This window comes from Capricornis sumatraensis, chromosome 6 (assembly GCF_032405125.1).
Source record: "Capricornis sumatraensis isolate serow.1 chromosome 6, serow.2, whole genome shotgun sequence".
Classification (NCBI taxonomy): Eukaryota; Metazoa; Chordata; class Mammalia; order Artiodactyla; family Bovidae; genus Capricornis; species Capricornis sumatraensis.
In genome coordinates this window covers 83,024,846-83,049,475 of record NC_091074.1, presented here as the reverse complement: position 1 = coordinate 83,049,475, position 24,630 = coordinate 83,024,846, and the positions used below count along the sequence as shown (strand labels likewise).

Genomic DNA, 24,630 nt, shown 5'->3' with positions numbered 1-24,630 from the left:
CATCTGCCTCCTTAGCCCAAGGCTGAGCCAGGACTCTTGGGCCAGGGCCAAGTGAAGATGGGGAACTTAGAGAAAGAGGAAGGCATCTTTGCAGCTCACTCCTGCTTTGCCCTGTTCAGGGATTCAGAAGTCCTTGCTGCTTTTGGGTTTTCTCCTCTTTAGTCCTCAAAGGCAGGGCAGGAGTTACATCACCCCAGAGCAGGCCTGTACCTCTGCCCATTTTATGGACACTATACCTGAGACAACCACGGATGGACTTCTGGACCCCAGCCAGGCCACAGACACCACTGCACTGCATGCCGGAAATAATTACCACTAATAATAATAAACCACAAACTAGGCCTCACTGGCCTTTCTACACGCCTCCAAATACGCTGCTGATGTTTTCTTGGCGGCAAGTTAGACCTTCATGCTTTTCTTCCCCGGGGAAGATCTAAACTGAAGGCGATGACCCCGGGCCAGCCTTTGGCAGGCTCACTAGGAGAGCCGGGAACAGGAGGGCTGGGGTGGTGTTTATTCACAACGGCCTGAGCGCATTCATGGAGAATAAAAGCAGGCTGGGGGTCAGAGATGTTTGACAGCTCCCGCCCGGATGGTTAGTCATTTCCCATGAACAAGAAGCAGGAGGAGGACAAATCCAGAGAGAAACAATGGGAAAATGTATGTGTGTGCGTATTTCAAAACACAGCCTTAAAAGCACAGTGAAAAGCTATATAAACACTGGGAATTCCCTGGTGATCCAGTGATTAGTGCTCCGCTCTTCCACTGCAGGGAACACACGTTCCATCACTGGTCGTATAACTAAGATACCTCAAGCCACGCAGCCCAGCCAAAAACAAACCAAAAAAAAAACCCCAAAATACAAAAAAAAAAAAAAATCCTACCCAAACATATACAAGCTCCAGGAGTTGGTGATGGACAGGGAAGCCTGGCATGCTCCAGTCCACGGGGTCGCAAAGAGTTGGACACAACTGTGCGACTGAACTGAACTGAAACATACACACACACCACTCTCTCTCTCTTCCCAGAGACTCCAGGCCAGAACTCAACACCCCAGCCCCTGTCCATGGATAACTCTGTACCGAGAGTACAGAGAGATTTTGGTACCCAGAGTAATTCTAAAGGAACAGAATCTTAAGTTTCCTGGATGGGTCCTGGGGTTTCTGGAATTGGTTCTCTAATCTGAGTTAAGGTACTAATAACTCCACTTCAGTAGTTATAAGAGAGCGCTGGCAGTGCACGGGATGATGGGGCAAAAGAAATGCACAAAATACCACATCAAGTGCTTAAAAGAGGCAGAGTTCTGGGTGACTGTGTATTTGATCTTAGAACATTTTTGTCAACCTGAGTATAACAGTATTAGCTAGTTGTTCTTAATTACACTGGACAAAGTGAGGAAATACAAGGACGACTGAGGGATTCAAATTCCCAGCTCAAGGGTCCCATAAATGAGCCAAAAGTTTCTACATCTACCTCAAAAGAGATCCTCATGTTCAGCAGCCTCAAAGCCAAGCCGACTGAAAACTGAACCCAGGGTCTCACCCTGCAAGTGGCTGAATTGAATTCCCAATTTGCAAGCACCTGCTATTGAGATGAGGGGATTGATGGGGGAGGAATTCTGCCTCCAGATGACTTCTCATTGCAACATCAATGCTTTCCTGAATCTCCAACCAACCAGCCTACCTGCAGACTTGCCTGCCAGTGCATACAATGCATGAACCAATTCTTTAAAATCTGTGTGTGTGTGTGAGAGAGAGAGACAGAGAGAGTGAGAGAGAGGTCGGGGGGAGGGAGAGATTGGTTCTGTTTCTCCAGAGCCCTGCCTAACACAAATTTTGGTGAGATTCATTCACAGCCCAACCAATGGGGCACTCTCTGGGCTCAAGATTACTAGGCTGTGCATTAACTTAATACAAAGGATTCATCCCTAAGTTGGGATGGTCCTCGCAGAGCCCTTGACCATGTGCTTCTCATTACACCCCCGCCATTCCTACTGAACCTCAGGGCACAGGAAGTCTTGTCTCAAGTTTGGGTTGTGAACATTTCTGCATCTGGGTTTGGGGGATGGGGAGGGATGTGGCTCAGATGAGGTCAGTGGGTACTCCCCATGTGCCACCACTCACACACAGAAGGCATCGGCACCATGCTCAAGTCCACACGTGGATAAAATGCAGTTGGAGGGAGTCTATTCAAGAGAAATCCCTACAATGGATTCTTCATGAAAAGAGAACCGGCCCAGAGTCTAGATCTAAGGGTTCTATTCCCTACAGGCTGGATGATCTGTGGCAAGACAGTCTATTTTCACATTTCGGTGTCCCTTCTGTGACATCAGCCTTTGAAACTGACCACGGTCTAAGTTCTTTGGAAGGGTGAAAATTGCCCCAGGTATTCTGGTGCTGGCTGTCTTCCTTCATTTCCTTGTTTGCAGACTGGGATCGGTGAGAAGCGGTCCTGCTGAATGACGCAGGATGAAGGAGGCAACACGGGCGACACTGGCTCTGTGGGAAGCCTGCGTGAGGTTGCGGCTGGTCGAGCAGCCCCTGAAAACAGTCCTCACTTAGGCTCCATCTTGGGCTTCCCTGGTGGCTCAGACGGTAAAGAACCCACTTGCAACGCAGGAGACCCAGGATCAATCCCTGGGTCGGGAAGATCCCCTGAAGGAGGGCATGGCAACCCACTCCAGTATTCTTGCCTGGAGAATCCCAAGGACAGAGGAGCCTGGCGAGCTACAAGCCATGGGGTTGCAAAGAGTCAGACACGACTGAGCAACTAACACATGCTCACTCTTCAATCATCATAGTATTAGGTACAGTTATTATATAGCCCTTGTGTGCATCATCTCATTTAAGCATCATCCTTGCCTTAGGAGATTATCACTGTTACTATCCTCCCCATTTAGACCGGAAAATGGGACCAAAAGATGGTAAGTTATCTGCCCAGCAGCACAAGCTAATGCCTAGTGGCGCTGGGAGTTGTCTCAGGACAGGATGCTGATCTCAGAGCACTAACATTCAATGCAGCTTTATATTGATTTTCTTCTTGGTCACTGGGGAATCCTGGCTTCCACATTCTCCATGACTTTGCCGAGTGTCAGACTCCAGTTTCTACCCAGTTTGTTAAGGAGCTAAACACCAACAGATACCGAGGAGGTAGCCACAGCATCTTCCATATTAAAATAATCTCAAAACATGAAGGTGAGTCAGACATTAGTGGGGACCTTCATGGCATGAGGTCAGATGCGGATGATCAAAGCCCATTTCCACATTTCAGCAGCCTCAGCAGCTCTGAGCTCCAGGTTACTCAGCTGCAGAGTAAATCAAGTATAGAAATTCCTGCCCCAGCACCTCCCAAAGTAATTATGAAGTTCCCACAAGATGGAAAGAGCCTACAAGCAGCCTAGGACTTCTCCGTCTTGCTAATTAATACCAGGATGCACCGGAAATTCCTTTCTGGCAGCTCAAGTTCATCTAAAGCAAGGGCTTTCAAGGTCTACGGGGCAAAAGCTGTTGAACACAAGAGCCACCCTGGGAACCACAAGCAAGCACAGCTGAACTCACCCTGAAGGTTCTGAATGAAGAGACTGAAATCCCTTCTTGGTGCTCAGACCCCAACACACAAGCAGGTTCTAGATCATAAGGAAAACACGGGAACATCCTGGGGCGCTGAGTCACAGAGTATCAGAGGGGGCCTGGACTCTGATAACACACTCCAGCTTCAAATGGAAGAGCTGAGACCCAGAAAGGAGGAGCCGCAGCACTGCTGGCAGGGCGGGCACAAAGCCCGGAGCTCTGCAGCCCCACAGCAGGACCAGGGCCACCTGCCCCAGACTGAGACTCTTCCATCTGGCAATTCTGATAACTGAGAGTTGGAATTGGAAAACACGGCTGTAATGTTTAAATTCTGCTAAATTGAATGCTTAATTATATTGAAACTATATTAAAATTTTTGCTTAACTTTCTGTTTCTTATTTTCATTTGGGTATGGTATGGTTACTAACAAGCTGTGCCCAGCTTCCCCTTTTCAGACACAGTGCCAGCTGTCTCCCCTCTACATGGAAGCAGCAATACTGTGATTAGCGCTGGGTGCTGAGGCTGAATCCCACATTGCAGATGTGTGCCTGGGTGATAAAGGGCCCCGATGAGGGACAGTCACCAGCAGTAATCATCCACATCTCCTAGAAACACAATTCAAAGCTGATTCTAAGTAAGTGAATAGTGGTAGTGATGGTTTAATCACTAAGTCGTGTCTGACTCTTTGTAATCCCAGGGACTGTAGCCCACTAGGCTCCTCTGTCCATGGGATTTCCCAGGCAAGAATACTGGAGTGGGTTGCCATTTCCTTCTCCAGGGAATCTTCTCCACCCAGGGATCAAAACTGGGTCTGCTGTATTGCAGGTGGTCTCCTGCATTGCAGGCAGATACTTTATCAACTCAGCCACTAGAGAATGTTCCACTGCAAAAAGGCAGTTCCTTCTAGCTGCCAGGAGAGGGCAGGGTTCTGAAACACTAGTAAATGCAGCAACCATTTCATGCAGCGCCTGAAGACCGAGACCCCAAGGGAGCTCCAGAGGACAGGGGCCAGGAATTCATTGCTGGGGCCATCTAGAAGCTATCAGCTCTTGGGACAAGCTGACTCAGTGGTCATTGAGCAATCTGTTCTAAGTCTTGCACCAACTCACCCACTAGTGAAAAAAAATCCTCCTGATCCACATGGATCACATCCCACTGAGAACCAGAGAACCAATCAGAGAGGTGAGATGGCTCCCTTGCTAACAGAGGAAAAAAAGATACATGGAGAGAGATAAAGAAATCAAAAAAGAATGAGAGAGAGAGACAGAGAGACCAAGAAAGTAATGCAGAGACCAGGAGAAAGCCAGAAGAAAGTCGAGAGAGAGAGAGAAATGGAGACAGAGGTGGAGAAATGCAGACAATAGGCTTGGGAAATATAATGGAGGGAGAGAAGGAAGAAAGGAGGGAGAGAGGGAAGATCCTTCTATGATACTCTTGTCCAGATCCAGCCAAGATCCACCTCAAGTCCACTAAACAGAATCAGTCTCCCTTTCTGTGTACTGAACTACACTCCCAAACAGAGACCATGGTGATGTGATTACCCAAACTCCTAGCCAAGGTAGCTACCGTAGGGCCGTGTTGCATTCATAATGGATAAGGTGATCAGGGCACATCCCCTGGAACGACTTAGCAGATTAGTTTCCAAGAACCTTCACGCTGGAAATAAGAGCCAGCCTCAGACCAGAATATATCACCACCATCTACAGGGCGCCACTGGGGCACCAGGAGAACAGGATATGATGGGGTGGGAGGAGGGAAGCCGGGGGGCGGGGCACAACCACACCCCCACAAGCCTTTCTTACACACGCCAGCGGAAGTCACTCCCTGCCACAGAGGGGAACTGCATTTTGCAATGGAAGGTTCCCCAGGATTCTGCCGCAGATAGAAACTGACGTCATCTGTGTATGTGCCTGGTTTATTTAGACGGCATCAAATTAAATCCAACTCTTCTACAGAAGTGAGGGCAGGAGGCAAAGCGTGTGGCCCAACGACCCTGCGCTGTGCGCTGCTCTAAATAGATACCAACATGGCTGGCCTCCCCGGAACAGAGCGAGAAACAGGAGCTGCCTGCCGCACCCAGATGTAATTAGGTTAATGCTGCAAAGTGATGAGCACAGCGACCCACTTGGCAGGAGGAGCTGGAAAAGCAGTCCTTGCTCCCACCTACGACCCCTCCAGAACCTGCGCTTACATACACAGTGAGACCGCGAGCAACACTTACCCTTTTTCCGGGCCTGGGCGATAACTTCCGCTGCGCTCTTGCTCATCACCTTGGTGATGTACAGGGGGCAGTTGGTCTGGTTGGCGATGGTGATGGAACGGTTCACGGCTTCAGCCTCGACCTGCAGAAGAGCATCCCAGTGTGAGAACTGTGTCTGTCAGTTCCCTAAGCTCATCTCTACCCTCCACCCACAGGGAAGGGCTACAGTGAAGTAGAAACCACTGTGTGCTCAGGGCTCTGCCCCCACTGGCACCGAGGGCAAGGGCAGTGACTTGCTGAGCTGACCCTTGTGGATGGTTCTAGGTGTGATAAGCAGCCACCTGGAGTCTGTAAAGGAATGCAATTTCTCATGAGTCTCAGGCCCTTCCCCCATATCCACAGGGTCAGTAGCTCTGGGGGTGGGACCCGGAAGGGTGGGTCTTACCAGCTCTAGGTGATTTTTATGCTTGCTAATGTCTGAGAGCCACCATGCCTGGAAACTGATGGCTCCTAGTTTGGTGCATTCACTCCAAGCATGTGGTCTCTCCAGTCAAGACATCCAATGATGGAATTTTTGTGCTGGGCTTCAGTCCCATGCTCACAAATGAAGCCAACCTCACCCAAGGAACAATGCGATCTCACAGCGCTCTGGGAACAGAGGCAGGCAGATCTGTGTAAACCAAAAGCCCCTCTGTATGGGCAAACCCATCATCACCAGCCATAGACTGATACGCCCTTCCACATGAGATGGGGGGGCTGCTCTAACCAATAACCTGATTCTTTAAACCTGATGCTCAGTGAATGATATTCCAAAGACCTCAAGGGATGGGGCTTCCCTGGTGGCTCAGATAATAAAGAATCCGCCCACAATGCGGGAGACCTGGGTTCGATCCTCTGGACAAAGGATAGGCTACCCACTCCAATATTCTGGCCTGGAGAATTCCATGGACAGAAGAGCCGTGCAGGCTACAATCCATGGGATCACAAAGAATCAGACATGACTGAGCAACTTTCACTTTCACTTGTTCACTTTCAGTGAATGCTATTCCAAAGACCCAAGAGATTACTGCTAAATACCTGATCAGGAAAGACGAGTTCTTAGGTCATTGTATCATACAGAGGAATCAGCAGTGTGTGCTGAGCCTGGGCAGCTGAAGGAACAAATGCAATGAGACAGACCTCAGGAAGCTTCTTGCTCCCTCCCCAATTCTGGCAAAAGGCTGACTTCCACTAACTCTTCCAGGCGAGGGGCTGGGTCTTCCTTTGCTTCCTCCAGGCAGTTTCCAGCAGGTGCTCAAAAATGTTCACTGAGCAAGTAAGTTACTTCATTTCAGGTTAATGGTTAAAGCTAGGCTGGTTCCATAAAGAGCTGCCACTTTTCATAAGACATGACCAGCTCCAGACTGAATCATCTTAGCTAACCAGTCTCTATGGGAGTTCAGCCAAGAACTGAAGTTCTGCAAACTGCACTAACGGGTGATCTAATTTAATATAAGAGGACAGCATCCTTCATACTTGGTCTCTTGGGCCTCAACTATGTGAAGAGAGATGTCTAGAGACCCACAGGCAAACCAAACAGCCCTTGAAAAAGCTCATTAAACATCCAAGTGTTTTTAATTCCTGGCATAGCTGAATGATCGCCCTCCCTTCTCCATGGCTCCAGTTACAACAGAAGGGCCTCTGGTCCGGGCAGACGTCTTGCATCTCTGCAGTCACCTCAAAAAGTACACAGGGAATGTGCAAACAGGACTCCACTAGAATCTGCGTGCTTTCCAGGGGTACAGGTGACTGCCTGAATTCACGGTCTCTACCCAAGACTCTTCTGAAAGCGAACAGAGGCGCTATTCATAACTGCTCGGGGCAATGGGTGTGGACCAGGACTGCCTGGGGTGAACCAGACTCACAGTCAGGCTCATTAGGGAATAAATGGAGCAGAAGTGCCAGTTCCAGGGGGCCCTTACCCAAGAGGAGTGGTTTCTGTTAAGACTGGTTTGGTGGGAAAATCTGGGTCCCAAAGCCCTTTCTGGATTGTCTCATCTACTGTCAGGTGAGTTCTGACCCCTCCCCTTCCCCAGCTGGGCAGTAAGGTCATGTCGTGGAGAGAAAAGGTCATGTAAACCCCACCTCTCCCAAGTTTCACCAGGAACCATGGAAGGATTCATGCATACCCTTCTGCATGTACATATTATGACCCCATGGACTGTACCCACCAGGCTCCTCCGTCCATGGGATTCTTCAGGCAAGAATACTGGAGTGGGTTGCCATTTCCTTCTCCAGGGGATCTTCCCGACCCAGGGATAAAACCTGGCTCTCCTACATTGCAGGCAGATTTTTTACCAACTGAGCTACAGAGGAAGCCCAGTACACATGTATGCCTTCGCTAGAAAACATAAATTGTCTCATGCACACTGAAATCTGGCTTCAGTATTATGACAACAGTGTTATGTTTAAAAATAAAACTTTGTCTTTGTCTCTTTAGAGCTGTCAGGGATTTAAGCGGTCACCTGAGCCATGCTTTCTGCTTTTAAGACGAGCCACCCCATGTAATGACCGTACCCCAGTCATCCCATGCCAGCTAGGGGTTTTCCTTCTCCATCAAAAATTCTGTCACCTTCACCTCCGAGACCCCACTCTCCACCCAGACAACAGGCTGTGTGTGTGTGTGTGTGTGTGTGTGTGTGTGTGTGTGCACGCACATGCTTTGTTTTGTTTTTTACTTTTGGCCACACAGCATGGCTTGCAGGATCTCAGTTCCCCAACCTGTGACTGAACCTGGGCCACAGCAGTGAAAGCCCATTATTCTAACCACTAGGCCAACAGGGAACTCCCCCGACACCAGTCTTACATCTCTTACTGGCTCAGAAGCCCATCACATGTCACCCCATCTGCTTACTCTGCATCTCCCCCTTTCACCATCCCCCACCCCCCAGCTCATCCAAAATTCCCCTCACAAAGGACCACTTTCTTATCTATCTCAACATTCCCTACAGGCTGAGCACTGCCTCCATCATAATATGCTCTTGGGTACCGCTGATGGACAGGAGGTCTCTATTAATAGATTCCTACATCCCTATTTGTCTCCCTTTCAATCTTCTCTGCTGAAAACTGAGGGAAATCCTACCAGCCATCTCACTTGGTGAGTTGGAAAGTGCAGCAGAAAGAAGAGTATGTTTTGTGTGGTTCAAGTCAAGTTCAAGTTAACCATCAGGATGCTGTCAATGGATCATGAAACCAGGAAGGAATTATGTTATTAACTGTGTTTTTTGCACTGGCAGAATCTCCCTAACTTCATACTAAAGCTCAGTTCCCTCAATATGCAACCATGTTTTATTCTCTTTATTGCTTATGTATAGTATGTGAAAAATAAAAGTGTTAGTCGCTCACTCGTGTCCGACTCTTTAAGACCCCATGGACTATATAGCCCGCCAGGCTCTTCTGTCCATAGAATTCTCCAGGCAAGAATACTGGAGAGAGTAGCCATTCCTTTCTCCAGGGGATCTTCCCGACCCGGTGATCGAAACTGTGTCTCCTGAACCGCAGGCCCAGCAACCAAACTTGGGTCTCCTTTACCATCTGAGTCACCTGGGAGGCCCTACGTACAATATAACACACTGTTGTTAATAGATCCCTACCAATAAACTGAAAAACCATCCCCAGGAGCCGAAGGAGAAGGTGCCACCTGGCACTTGGAGGCTCACACGGCTGTCCTAAGGATGCACCTGCTCAGGAAAAGCACCACACACTGTGCCTGGCCTTGAGTCAGTGCCTCTGAACCAGCTCAGCAGCACATGCCCCTAGAAAGCAGACAGTCCCAAAAGCAGCCTCTCGTGGGACCACAGGACCCCCCTCAAGGAGCCAGGACCTCCCCATAGTGGAGTGCTGCTAGGGCTGCCAGCTCCCAAAGAAGGATTCTAGGGGTCCCAACACAGCAGCAGCTGCAAAAGAAATGTCCCATGCCTCAAGGTGGAAAAACAGGTGACGTTTGTGGTCATAATGGCAACCAGGCCCCCTCTTCTCTGATAGCTTTGGCCTGTTTAGTAAACCCAGGAGGAACTCGCTTTCTGATGCGGGCATGCCAGGACCTGGGGAGGCAGTGCAGATGGTGGCAGAGGGAAGACAGAAAGCAAGCCCCCAGGAAGGCTCTGAAATGGAAACCAGCAGGCAGCTCTCACTAGGAGCCCTGGGCCACAGGAAGAAGACAACATCCTCTTCCCCTTCTCTCCTGGAGGGTTGGAACTGGAGGGGAGGGGCTCCCAGCCAGGCTCCTGGATGAAGGTTAAGAGTAAACATTCTAATGAAGCCCAGCCCCAGGAGTCACCACCTGGTTACACAGGCCACTGGCTTCCCACGGAGCTTGGGCTCCCGGCTGTGTGTGTGTGTGTGTGTGTGTGTGTGTGCGTGTGTGTGTGCGTGTGCGTGTGTACACTGAGTGTGGTCAGGGGGGCAGGCAGGAACTGCACTTGCTAGCTCTCTGATGCTAAACTTCACACCCTTGTGATTTCTTTACACAAGAGACCCAGGTGACAAAGGCATCGCCTCCAGGCAGCACCACACACAGGCAAGCAGAATGGAACGGGTCCCCTGGACACAGCTGTCCCTCCATCTGAAGGAAACGTCCTGAGTCTCAGATGGTAATGAAGGTGCCCTGGTGTGCACATATCTGTGTATGCAAATGTGTGTAATTATGTGTGCCTGTGACTCTGTGTGTGTGTCTGTGACTCTGTTTCTGTGACTCTGTATGTGTCTATGTCTGTGTGTCCGTGTATGTATATAGATGTAACTGTGAGTGTCTCTGACCCTATGAGTCCCTGTATATATGTCTGCATGTCTGTGATGCTGTGTATGTATGTGCGTGTGTGTGTATCTCTGTATGTGTCTGTGTATGTGTGCACATATGTGGTAACAATGGCAGAACAAGGATATTAAGCCCTCAGTGTGTGCAAAACATTCGAAGTGATTTCCGCTTTTGCTTTTTCTGCCTCTTTCCTACAATCTTTCTCCTTTTTCAGCCTCATCCCTTCCCACAAAGCCTGGGGAAAAGCCTGATGAGACAAGGCACTTCTCACCCCAGGCAGCCTGTTGATGGCAACTTCAACACCACACGCTCAGAACCCATTTTCTTCTAGCGGGAGCAGAGCCCCTGCACCCATGGGTCCTAACCCAAGTGACCCCTCCCCAGTCTCACTGGGGGATGTCCTAACCGTGAAATGCTGTGATTTGGGGGCCCTGGTCCCATCCGTACCCCTCTGACCCAGCATCTTCCACCACCTGTTTCTGGGAGGAAAAATCCTAATTTTAAGTCATCATCCATGTGGCAATTTTATCTGCCTTTTCTGCCTGTCCCTTTTCCCAGGACAGTCTCTTCACTTCCATCAGACTCCCCAGCATCCTCTTTGCTCAGAGCCACCAGGAACTCCAAAGCCTGACCTTGAGCCTTTCCTTAAAGAGCTAGTTCCTGAAAAGTACTGAGGCCACAGATTCTCATTCAGAAAAACAGACTCTTCTGTCATGTAAGATGTAAACCCTCCTTCTCACTCACAAGCTTCACCATCCAAAGCAGTGACTCCCAACCTCTGGACCAGCAAGAATCCTGCTCTGAATTCTCCTCCCTCGACTGTGAAAGATTCGGTCCACCACACTCTGCTGATTGTGCTATACCCCGTGTAGACTTATCATGGAAACACTTACAATCTCCCTTCTGTCTTCTAGATACTTATAAGAGCTTTTATGGCAGGATGCTGGAGGCCCTGGGTTATGAACCACAAAACCCCCTATTGCTGGATGCTAATAAAAGCTGTTTGTGTTTGTCTACACAAGGAAGGGCTTGGAGAATTAGAGACAGAAAGAGGAGTCTTTAGGTTAAACAAGCCACACTGCTTTACTCCACAGCACATTCTAACACTTCACTTTGCCTGTGTAGACACTTCTCAGCAGCGGACTGGGACATCTCCAGGGACCAAAATTAGCATCCAAGGGAAAAAACCGACATTCTCAACAGGCAGGAAGTGGGCGCTTTGTGGCTCCGGCGGCGCCCACCCCAGAACAGGGATTCATCCCCTCCATTCAGCAGGCACTCACCTCCTCAGGCCGGCTCAGCACATGTCCCTCAGGGCCTGTGATGCCCAGATCCAGGATCCTCTGCTGCTCCTGCAATGTTTAAAGAAAACCAGGCTGTCAACCCAGTCAATCTGAAAGGAAATCAACTCTGAATATTCATTGGAAGGACAGATGCTGAAGCTGAAGCTCCAGTACGCTGGCCACCTGATATGAAGAGTCAACTTCATTAAAAAAGACCCTGATGCTGGGAAAGATTGAAGGCAGGAGGAGAAGAGGATGACAGACGATGAGAAGGTTGGATGTCATCACCAACTCAATGGACAGCAAACTCTGAGAGATGGTGAAGGACAGGGAAGCCTGGCATGCTGCAGTCCATGGGGTCACAAACAGTTGGCCACGAACTGGACAACAACAAGGCTGTCAGGGGGAACTGGATCCCACATGAGCCTGATTGCCAAGATCTGGGTAAAACTCACTCCGATGAAACATCAAAATGGAACTGCTGGGACTTTCCTGGCGGTTCAGTGGTTACTACTCCACACTTCCAATTCAGGGAGTACGGGTTCGATCCCTGATCAGGGAACTAAGATCCCACATGCCATGCAGCCTGACCAAAAATTAAACTAAAGTGGCACTTTTGACCCTCATCCCAAGACCCCACGAAGAGAGGGCTTGGTACCCCATTCCCGGTCCTGCCTGAGTTATGACAGATCAGTTACAGCCTCGCCAACAGTACAGCTATCCCCTAGGATGCTAAAAGCCAATGTATCCCCAGTCCTCGGCTACGGTGTGACATGTCTATATGTGGGTGTCCACATCCAGCTCCCTGCAGGCAACCACATCACAGCGCTGAGAGAAAGGACTTCTCTATGGAAAGGCTGTTTGTCCTGAGAACACATCAAGGGGTGCGCATCTCCAACCTTCATGCTGTCGTAAGACTGTTCCCACGGTCCCCCTGGGTCACTCTGCTTGTCCCCCTGGAGGTGAGCTACGGCAGCCAGTCCACTCCCTCGAGCCTGCCTCTCGCCCAGTGGGTCACGTGGCGGTGACACCGCGGAAGCACGCACCTCTGCGATGATGTCGCCGTTTTCTGCGTGGACCTGGGCAATCGCTCCAATATCCCGGATCACGCTCAGGACTTCATAGATCTGAGAGAGGGAGGGTGTGGGATCAGAGACAGGGAACTCAGTGTTCCTGGTCACAAGTACCACCACCTCCCTGACAGCCACCAGGACTAGCACCAGGACCCCTCGATGCTTCTATGAAGGCCAGCTTTTCTGACGTGCCTGAGGGCAGTGTTTCTGGTCACAGGTAGCAGAGAAGGACCTCTTAGTAATTAACAGATAATCAACAGAGACAGTGTAACCTCCAGGGCTTAGACGGGGAGAAGCTGGTGGGTGATACCGGCTCTGCACCAGGTTTGCCCCAGGCAGGTGGCTGATTCCAGAACCTGGGAACACCAGTCCTAGGGGCCCACGGCACAGGCTTCATACCATCCCCTGAAGGGAGTGACATCAGGGACTTTATCCACCAATCATTTCCCGTGAGCATACACTGGAGGCGGCTGTGAAGACAGCAGCAGTCCATGCTGGGTTAATTTTTGTGTGTGCTGTCAGGGAGTGCTCCCACTGCATTCTTTTACATGTAGCTGTCCAGTTTTCCCAGCACCACTTATTGAAGAGACTGTCTTTTCTCCACTGTATATTCTTGCCTCCTTTGCCATAGATTAGCTGATCACAGGTGCATGGGTTTATCTCTGGGCTTTCTATCTTGCTCCATTGATCTCTATTTCTGTTTTTTTGTGCCAGTACCATACTGCTAGGTATAAAACAGATAGCTAGTGGGAAGCTGCAATAGAGCACAGGAAGTTCAGTTCAGTGCTCTGTGATGACCTAGAGGGGTGGGATGGAGGTCCAAGAGAGAGGGGATATATGTGTACATACAGCTGATTCATTTGGTTATATAGCAGAAACTAATGCAACATTATAAAGCAATTATATGCCAAAAAAAAAAAAAGACAACAGCATTGGCCCAAATGTACCAAATGCCAGAAAGAAAAGCCAGCTTTTCTTACCTGGGAATCCGTGAGCTGGAAGCGATCTTTGAAAGCCATGTACACGAGGAAGGAATTCACCCCTAGAGGACAGACAAAACAGAGGTGGAGACATGACTCACAGATAAACCAAATAATCTGGATGGGAATAAGGAAGTTATAATATGTATATGTGTGTGGAGAGAGAAACTCAGAAAGAGGAAGAAAGGAAGAGATAAAGATAGAGATCAAAAGATAAAGCAAATATATGTGATAAAATACAAGCAACTGGCAAATCTGGTATTAGGGTGCATAAGGGTTCTTTTTAATATTTTTACAGTTTTCTCTTAATTTAAAACTGTATCAAAATTTTAAATTGCTAGTATCTGTACACCCATTTTCACAGCAGCATTGTTCAAAAGAGCCGAAAGGTAAAAGCAAAATAAATGTCCATGGATGAAGGGCTAAACAAAATGTCCATCCATACAATGGAATATTATTCAGCCTTAAAATGAAGGGAATTCTAACACAGGCTACAACGTGGATGAGCCTTGAGGACATTCTGCTAAGTGAAATAAGCCAGTCACAAAAGGACAAACGCTGTAGGATTCCACCTATATGCCAAATTCACAGGGACAACAAGTAGAACAGGGGTTGGGGAAAGGGAAAAGTATGGTTTAACGGAGACAGAGTTTTAGTTTGGAAAGATGAAAGAAAGGTCTGGAGACGGATGGCAGTGATGGCTGCACAACAATGGGAATGTCCTTAGTGTCACTGAGCTGTACATTTAAAATGACTAAGACAGCAAATTTCACATTATGTTGTATTCTAACATAATTAAAAGTATATTTTGCTCCTAACTGCTGTGACTTTAACAAGAAAGTGAATTCAAAGATCTATAACAAATGTCTTTTCTCCAGTAAACTGACTGCCTTCTATGCTGATTTTTCAGAAGTGTTTTAAGTAAGACAAGGTCTGTGGGTGCAACAGCAGATGTCACAGCTCTCACCCTGGCATTTTAGAGTTTTTGCTTCCAAAAGCACCAGACCAAACATCCTTGATCAACATCCATCACAAGGGTAAACAACTGTACTGACAACCTGCTAGCCTTGGAGCTTAATTCAAGCCATGGGGGTGCTGGAAGCTGCCTGTGTTCAATGCCTTGGGACACTTTGGCCCTTCTCTCCTGCTAGGCAACAGTTGCTATGGTAACCCTCCAGGCTGATGTGGAGTAAATTCATTATTAGCATTTAATCCATGTGAGTCTCAGTATTTGGCAAAGTGAGAAAGGTTAAGGATTACCTAGTTTCTTTCTTGTGGGAACGAATCTTAGGGTATCTAATCCAATATCTTCATGTGAGACTTTTTGTTAAATTGAGACTCATAAAATTTAAGTGATTTGGCCAAGGTAACACAGCTAGTTTGTGAAAAAGCAGAGAAATAAGCCCCAGACTACAGATTATCATTCTAAGCTTTTTCCACTGTATCTGTAGATATCTACCGTATCTATGCCTAGATTTTACTCTCAGCTCATGGTATTTCTGAGCCTAGAAGTTCAGAACCATAGAGCATAGACGTTTCCTTGATGATTTGGATCCAAAGAGGTCAACATGTGACCCCATGTGATCTCCAATCTATAGCCAAGGTCAAGAAGACCCCCAAAGATGATGTTGTCTGATAACATCACCCAAATCCCTAAGGCTCCTGTGGATAAGAGGGACCCAGGGGCACCTGGAGGTGGTTAAGATCCCCCCAATATCCCTAATATCACAATATCCCGGGGAATCTTTCAGAACCCAGTCCTTAGAATCTGGCTCCCTCAAATAGTCCTATGGAACAAAAAAAGACACCTCATGTGGTTCCAGAGCCTCATCACCCTCAAATCTACCCTGGTTCTCCTGGGTTTGCAAACAGAGGCTGCCAAAGTCCTGTATCAGGGTCCCGGGCTCTCCTCTGAGATTACCAAGAATCCTCCCTGGGAGGTGCACTCTTCTCCTTTAAGAGCAAATCCCTCTCTCATCCTCAACTCCCCAGCCTGGCTGGCATGCGCACACGGTGTGCTTACACCAATAAGCTGTGACCAGTTGTCTGACCATGGCCATGCCCAGCCCAAGTTGCAGGCCACGCCCTCCCTCCTGGCAAACAAGGCAGGTGCAGAAGGCCCCTAGGAGCACTATTCACACAACTCGTGGTCTGAGAAGTAAACACCCCCAGGAAGTGTTGGGTGGGCACAACCTACCATGGTCCTTCACCAGAGCCTCCATCTCCTCCTGGATGCCCTTGTGCCATTCAGTGATGTCCACGTGCAGAGAGTAGTCACAGCAGGACTTGCTGTCGGCCCATTCCCGCCACTGGTCAAAGGCGGCCAGCAGGCTCGTCCCAGGCTCAGGAACCACATGGTCAACTAGAAAGGAGCAGAAGTGTCCTCGTCACCAATAGGAGCTTCCAGGTGAGCAAGCCAGAAGCTGTTTCCCCATTTCAACCCTGAACAAGGGCTCAAAAGTAAGATGGAACTCTACCACCAGGTTCTAAGAATCTACTTAACCAGCAGACTACCCAAAAAGGAGAAAGCAGAAACTTGGCATGGCATGACTGCTCCAGTGAAACCATGCATGACCTGCCCAGATCTGATTTCCCGGCGCAAAACCCCTGAAAGCACAGACCTCGGGCACATTTCATGGACAATGAGTCCTTTTGGACAATGGCAGTGTCAAATGGCGAGCCGGAGCCACCGAGCCCTTTTCTGTGTTGATAGCTATTTCGGGGACACCCTCCACCAGACGACAGGGAACTTGAAGATGCTGGACCAAAGCCATGCAGACGGGGCCTTTTAAAAGGTCCCCAGCAACCGCTTCTCCGTCTTTCGGCTAAGATCAAATGTAAAGGTTCCCTGGCATATCCACTATCTCATCACCACTCGGATTTCTGCGGCATAATACCACTTTGTAATTCAAGGGCGATTGTTCATCCTAAGAGTTCAAAGCATTTTAAAACTGCAATTATTGTTATATTATTATTGAAGCAGGCTGATAGGGAGTACAGAGGACTAGTCAGGCTTACGTGGCTTTGTTTCCTGGCTCCACTCCCCACCAGCAAGGTGACCTACTTCATCTCCACTACCCTAAGTTTCTGGATTGGTTTAAAATAGAGATATGGGCACTTCCCTGGTAGGCCAGTAGTTAAGACTTTGCCTTCCAATGAAGGGGGCACAGGTTTGATCCCTGGTTGGGGAGCTAAGATCCCACATGCCTCGGGGCCAAAAAAACGAAATATAAAACAGAAACAATATTGTAACAAATTCAATAAAGACTTTAAAAAGTGGTCCACATCAAGAAAAGTATTTTTTAAAAAAACAGGGATATTACGTACCACACACACTGGTTATGAGGATTCAATGGCACAGCATATCTATCAACATTATGTGCTTTAGTCACTAAATTATGTCCAATTCTTTGCAACCCCATGAACCGTAACCCACCAGACTCTTTGCCCAGGGATTTTCCAGGCAAGAATATTGGATTGTGTTGCCATTTCCTTCTCCAGGAGATCTTCTCCACCCAGGGATTAAAGCTGGGTCTCCTGCATCACAGGTAGATTCTTTACCAACTGAGCCACCAGGGAAATCCAACCTTACGTCCCTCCCCAGTTTAAATCCTCCAATGGTTTCCTCTTACTCTTCAGATAAAAAAAAAAATTTAATATTTATTTGTCTATTTATTTGGCTGTACCAGGTTTTAGTACAGCAGCAGGATCTCCACTGAAGCAGGCAGGATCTTTAGTTGAGGCATGCGAACTCTTAGTAGCAGCATGGAGAATCTAGTTCCCTAATCAGAGATCAAACCCAGGTCCCCTGCCCTGGGAGTGCAGAGTCTTATCCACTGGACCTCCCCGATGGCTCAGTGGTAAAGAATCCACCTGCAATGAGGAGTGTGGGTTTGATCCCTGGGTGGGGAAGATCCACTAGAGGAAGAAATGGCAACCCCCTCCAAGTATTCTTCCCTCGAAAATCCCATGGACAGAGCGGCTACAGTCCATGGGGTTGCAGAGATTCTGACACAACTGAGCACACCCCAGGGAAGTCCCCAGATAAAAATTAAAGTTCCCAACAAGATCCTTGCCTACCTCTAGAAATCACCCTGGACCATTTACCCCTTGCACTCTGCTCACCAGCTGCTCAGTGACTGCCTTTGAGTTGCTATAATATTATCAGCCTGCTCCTCTCTGCCACAGGGCCTTTGCATGGGCTGTGGTCTCTCTTAGGTCTTGAAGAGCTCTCGCCCAATTGCCATGATTATTATTACTCATCTTCTGCCCAGAGACACTCAAATACAAACCAAAGTGACGTGTCCAAGGTCAATTCAAACTTATGCAACCAAGAGGACAAAACCCAAGACTCTTGATGCCTGAAGCAATGAATCATTCTTCTATATATTAGATTTTCTACAGCCAGGTAAGCAGTTCTCAGCTAAGAAAATGCCAGCACAGGCAACACTAATGAGGTTGAGTTTCTGAACTGGATCAAATCTCACAGACACTGCTCAACTGCAATCAATTGAGCTTGGCTTTATATGCCTGGAAAATATGAACATTGAAGCTGAATCTTCTTCTGACAAAATTTACTTTTTATAAGTAGCAGCATATGTAATTAATAGGTAAATATATAGCTGGTATATAACATATAATGTTATCTAATGAAAGCAATGAGGATGTATACTTTTTTTGGGCATATAATTGCCTTACAACGTTGTGTTAGTTTTTTCTGCAGGAGGTACACTTCTAATACACGTCTGTTCCATCTGCTAACATAGAAACTCTGACAAAGTGATTCTAAGTTTTCTTTCTAAATTGGTTCCCCATGCCCTCAGCAAAAAAAAAAAAAAAAAGGACTAAAATTTGACTTAGTAGCAATCATAGTTTTGGCAGAATCTTCCCTAGTCACACCCTTTGCTTCATCACTTGCCCTCCTCCAAAGCCTCCAGTAGCTGCTCATCATTTATAGAGCAAAACTCTAACTCCTCTTTTTGTTTCTGAAAATCAGCCCCAACTTATCTCTCCAACGTAATCTCTGCTACCTACCCACTGCTCACCACCTTCAGGCCACCCTGGCCGGCCATGTTCCATTCTTTGACCTGCCAGTTCCCCCACCCCCAGACCTTTGCAGGGCCAGTGCCCTCTCTTTGGAAATCCACTCACCTTGCTCTTTCCTTGGGCATCTCGGCTTTTTTTCCCCTTCTGATTGGGTCAAATGTCAGCACCCCAGGGTCACATTCCCATTTGCAGCAGTTTCTGCATCAGGTTTCCCTACTTTATGGCATGCATAGAGGACTGGAGGGCTACAGTCTATGGGGTCACAAAGAATCAGACACGACTGAGCACACTTTCTCTCTGACTCTAGCCCCCACTCCACCCCACCCCACCCTCCTCCATGGGATATAGTCTCCAGAGCAGGGTGTGGATGCACTGATACAGGAAGTGCTCAATATGTATTTTCAACAAATGGATGAATGCTCCCTTCCAGCTCATACATAACCCTGCAAGATAGGTCAAGCTCAGGAGGGCATGCCCTCCTGGGAACACAACCAGATTTTCCTGTTCAACCCCAAGCGTATGTCAGATCATCGGGTGCTAGGCTCCTCAAACTTCAGAGAAAATTATCTTGAAAGCTAATTAAAACCCAGTTTCCTGGACATCACTCCCAGACTTTCAGAGTCTGTAGCCTGGGCGGGCACCTGGGAATCCGCACTTTTAATAAGTTCCCAGGAGCTGAGGAATCTTCCTGGGACCACCCTGATATCACTTGCTGTTATTGTTGTTTAGTCGCTCAGTCGTGTCCTACTCTTTGTGACCCCATGGAAGGTAGCCCACCAGGCTCCTCTGTCCATGGGATTTCCCAGGCAAGAATACTGGAATGGGTTGCCATTTCCTTCTCCAGGGATCTTTCTGACCCAGGGGTCAAACCCTGTCTCCTTCACTAGCAGGAGGATTCTCTACCACCGAGCCACCAGGGAAGCTGAGTGCAAACCTTTTCCCACTGACTCCCCTCGCCAAGGTCATTCACTTGTGCCTTTACCATCAGGGTCCTGTTTTCTACACAACAGCTCTATCACGTACCAAAAATATCCGGTTCCCTCCCTATCCAAAAACAGCTCTTAGAGTTATGAACCCTTGAAAACTCAGGACACAGGCAAAGCTGAGGACTTTGGGGAATAAACACATTTCCTGCCAGAATGAACGACACTCAGAAACGTGTCCACGAAATGACTCCACATGTTTTCCCACAGTTCTCTTTCCACAGAAGCTCTCCTGGGAAGAGCTGCTCCAGAGAACAGGGCAGAGTGTCACAGTCATTTCCGGGGGGAGCAGAGATGCCCCTCCGAGGAAGACAGAGCCTGGAAACGACTTGCATGGAACCCACAGGCCTTTTCCCTGGTGATTGTCCTAAGCCATCTGTCCCTGGGAGGGCCTGGCTTCTGTCTCAGAGGGACATCTCATCAACCCAGTCTGGCAGCAGGCAGAGAAAAGAAGATGGCCTTTGGGGTCAGTGAGCTCCAAGTTCTGATGCTGACTCCCACAGCATCACCCTCCTGCTGTGTATATTCCTTGGAACCACCATCTCTTCACATAGGAAACACGGGCGTCAAGCATCCATGCAAGCAGGGCTTCGAGTTCAAGAAAGCATGTGAAAGCTTCCCTAGTGGCTCAGTGGCAAAGAATCCACGTGCCAATGCAAGAGACCCAGGTTCGATCTCTGGTCTCGGAAGATCCCCAACTACGCTCAGTTCACCACAACTATTGAGCCTGGGCTCTAGAGCCCCAGAGCTGCAACACTGAAGCCCATGTGCTCTAGAGCGTGTGCTCTGCAACAAGAAAAGCCACCACAATCAGGAGCCCACACACGGTTACTAGAGAGTGTCCCCTGCTCGCTGCAACTAGAGAAAAACCCATGCAGCAACGAAGACCCAGCACAGCTAAAAATTAACAAACAAATAAAATTCATTTTTACAAAAAGAAAGCACGTGAAAGCACCTGGCAAAACGTCTGGCACGCACTGAGTTTCCATACCCTCAGGAGGAGCATCAGAAACACCGCTGTGGTTTCAGTGGGAGGCCTGCGAATCTGGTTTACGAGGGAGCCAAAACATGCCCCAAGACAGTGGCCGGAATTGAGGTGTTCCAACCAGTGTCTGGAAGTGCTTGCACCTAGAGGACACCAGCGATTTCCCAAGGACTTTTATTATTTCTCTTAAAACTGTCAAAGGATGTTACATTTTTTAACAGGTTTATTGTGATATAATCCACATACCAGCCAATTTACACATTTAAACCGTACAGTTCAATGGGTTTTAGTCTCGTCTCCACAATCTAATTGTAGAACATCATCCACGGAAAGAAACCCCACACTCATCAGCAGCCCCTCCCCAACGCCCCCGTCTCTGCAACTCCCAGCCCTAAGCGACCACTAGTTTGCTTTCTGTCTCTATGGATTTGCCTATTCTGGATATTTCATTTAAAAAAAGAATCATACAGCATGTGGTCTCTTGTGTCTGGCTTCCTGCAATTAGCATGGTGTTTTCATGGTTCATCCATTATAGTGCGTATCGGCACTTCATTGCTTTTTACTGCCTTGAGTGGTCTTGGTATCCCACTGTTCTATGTTCTGGATATCAGCAAAGTGTTAACGCCATGTAAATACATTGCTGCTCCTGGAAAATTCAAATCTAGGGCCTCTTTGGAGTTTGTAGTATTTAAAAGACCCTATTTAAAGTGCATAGGGCTACAAAGAGTCGGACAGGACATAGCAACTAAACAACAACAATGATGTTTGTGGCGGACTAGATGGCCCAGCAGGTGAAGAATCCACCTGCAGTGCAGGAGACACAGGAGCTACAGGTTCAATCCCTGGGTCAGGAAGGTCCCTTGGAGGAAATGGCAACCCACTCCCGTAGTCTTGCCTGGAGAATCCCATGGACAGAGGAGCCTGGTGGGCTACAGTCCATGGGGTCACAAAGAGTCGGACACAACTGAGTGACTAAGCACAGCATCATGGTAATTAAAGAGTCACATGTAGTTGTTAAGAAATGATACAGAGAGAGCTTCAGACCCTCCACCCAGTCTGATACCCCCTCCACAAGGGTAATATCTTGCTAAAGTGCATACAACATCACACCTGGGAAGTCAGCCCTGACATAATCTAAGACCCTAGATTTTTAAAAGGCCAGCGGTTAGTGTTTCTAATCAGTTCTTCATATTTAGAACATAGAGAGATGCCAGAAAAGTCACCCCCGCAGTCCTTGTCCTGGAATTGAGGGGGCTGAATAGGAACCATATTCCAAGCCTGCTGGGAGGATAAGCAGATGGAGCAGGAGGAAGATGGGTGTGGGGATTCAGTCCTGCCAGGTCCCACCAAAGGCTCTCTCCCTGCCTCTCTGGAGCCTCAAACACAGACCCCTGTAGCGGCAGGTCTAGAATCTCCTGTAGTCAGTACACACACCGCCCATGCTCCCTAGGGCCTTTACCCTATCAGAATTGCCCCTCTCCAGCCCCCCATTCCAGAATCAGCACTGGGCCTCCTTCTCCAGGCCCTGCGCTTAGCTGTGTGCACGTTGGCCTCTCCCATTTCCGTCTGAGATAAATTAATGGACCTGAATTAAAAGCAAACCACCAGGGAGATGACAACACAACCACCGCTGGCTTATCTCTGGAGTTGCTGGGCCGGCGTCTCCTCAGCCAAAGGCCAGGTGACCTATTCAGCAGAGTGTGGCTTTTGTTGCTGGAGAGATAAGAGTCTTTGGGGAGTCCGGGCTGCCAGTTAGGATAACACGGTTTTTGTCCTCAAAAGAGGCAGAAAGGGAAGAGAAAGCACCTGGGCCGGGGAATTAGGAGATGCTAGGGAGGAGAGGCGAGGTCAGATGACTGAGTTCCTGGCCTGTTCTGCTATCTCTTCATCACGTGACTGTGGGTGAGATGGTCAGCCTCTGGGGACTTGACATTCCTCATCTGTAAAATGGGACTGATACTAGTACCTAACCCACAGGTTTCAGTGAGGTGAAAATGAGTCAATACAGAAACTCCTCTGAAGAGTGCCTGCTATACAAGCATGCTCAAAAAGACCAGCAGGGAAGACAGAGTTATTAATACAATACTACATAAGGAAAACTCCCTCGTAAATCCCTTTATGAAATATTAAAATGCCTCTAAACCACATGCTTCCAGGGCTAACTTCTCGCCTTGTGCAAATATACTGCTTCTCCTGCCATGCAAGGAAGCATTTTCCTAAAAGCTAGAACTATCTAGAACAATCGCAGGCATACCAACTGCTCGAACTTTGAGGCACCAGGGTCATCCTCTTATTTCTCTCTTTCCCAAGCTTCCTTTAACATTAGCTTGCTTTTAAAACTAAGCGAGTATTCCCCAGTGGCTCAGTGGGTAAAGAATCTGCCTGCAATGCAGGAGACACAGAAGAGGAGGGTTTGATCCCTGGGTCGGAAGAATCCTCTGGAGGAGGAAATGGCAACTCACTCCAGCATTCTTGCCTAGGAAATCCCACGGATAGAGGAGCCGGGCGGGTCCATGGGGTCACAGAGTCAGACACAACTGAGCAACTGGGCATACATGTTCATATCAACCATGCCGAGCCATAAGAAACCATTCAGGGTCCAGGGGTCACTGCTAGAATCATTAAGCTAGAGATCTGGTGGGAATAAAGGCAGGAGTCAGTAAAATGCACTTATAAAACAAACAAACAGCTTCTTCATTGATCTGATGAGTAGCCAGCTATGGAGCAAAAAAACTCTGCTCCTAAAATACTATTTTAGTATTATTTGGGGAAAAAAAATACTGGGTTGGCCAAAAGCTTTATTCGAGTTTTTCCACAGATATATGGAAAAACCCAAACAAACTTTTGGGCCAACCCAATATACGAAAAGATACACATAAGAATGACACTCTCCATCCTCAGGCTGCTGCTCACGTCCTGCCCTGCCTTTCCTGCCAAGTTCTGGAAAGGGGTGAATGCTGTCAACACCCCATGTTTCTGACCCCCGTCACTCTCAGCCCACTGCACCCTTGCCTCCCCCCGCCTGAACTTACCCCAGGTTCATCCCAGCGCTGCCCATATCATCTTGGTGTGACTCCCCAAAACACCAATACCCCATCTCCCAGACAGAGCAGTCTCCTGTGTCTTGACTCATCCTTGGCCTCAGACTCAGTACTCACTGGGGGATGAATCTGGGGACCTGTGCCCTCTTCAGTCTCAGGCAAATCCCTATGCCAAGCAGCTGGAACCAGGTGGGACCCCAAGGCTATAGCACCTATCAGGGGTGGACCCTGCTGCCCACAGGCATCTGTGCATTCAGAAGCTGTAGGCGGGCACCTGGAGCTCCCCATACCTGCAGCCCGTGCCCTCTGCCCCCTAGACTTCCCTTCCCGTGGCCTGGACCTGCTGGAAGGAGGTTGCTCATTCCTTCCAGGCTGCTAGAAGGCAACCTGGAGAGTCCAGGAATCAGAACTAGAGATAGAGGATGGGAAAGAAAAGGTGGGGAGCAGGGCAGAGAGAGGACCCAGATTCCAAATCCAGTATTAGTTTGGATTCTAACAATGATCTTGGAAAGGCCTCTTGGCTTTTCAATCCATTTTCACAATTTAGCACAAGGCATAACCAAAGCTCCCCACTTTACGAAAACATATCTACTCCTACCTACAGAAATTTTTAAAAATAGGAATAGGACCATTAAATCATTTTATAATGTCATGCCAATGTTTGTTTCACAGCAA

The 24,630-nt window shown here is 48.3% G+C and overlaps 1 protein-coding gene across 2 annotated transcripts in view; it reads right to left on the bottom strand.

Moving 5' to 3' along the window:
• DPYSL2 (dihydropyrimidinase like 2) overlaps positions 1 to 24,630 on the bottom strand; it is a 116,405-nt gene that overhangs the window by 17,442 nt on the left and 74,333 nt on the right. For both annotated transcript variants that reach the window (XM_068974736.1, XM_068974737.1), the window contains exons 4-8: positions 16,098 to 16,262; positions 13,901 to 13,962; positions 12,894 to 12,974; positions 11,848 to 11,916; positions 5,791 to 5,911 (exon numbers count right to left, since the gene is read on the bottom strand). In XM_068974736.1, coding sequence (XP_068830837.1) covers positions 5,791 to 5,911; positions 11,848 to 11,916; positions 12,894 to 12,974; positions 13,901 to 13,962; positions 16,098 to 16,262 — 498 coding nt within the window. The remainder of the gene's footprint in view (positions 1 to 5,790; positions 5,912 to 11,847; positions 11,917 to 12,893; positions 12,975 to 13,900; positions 13,963 to 16,097; positions 16,263 to 24,630) is intronic.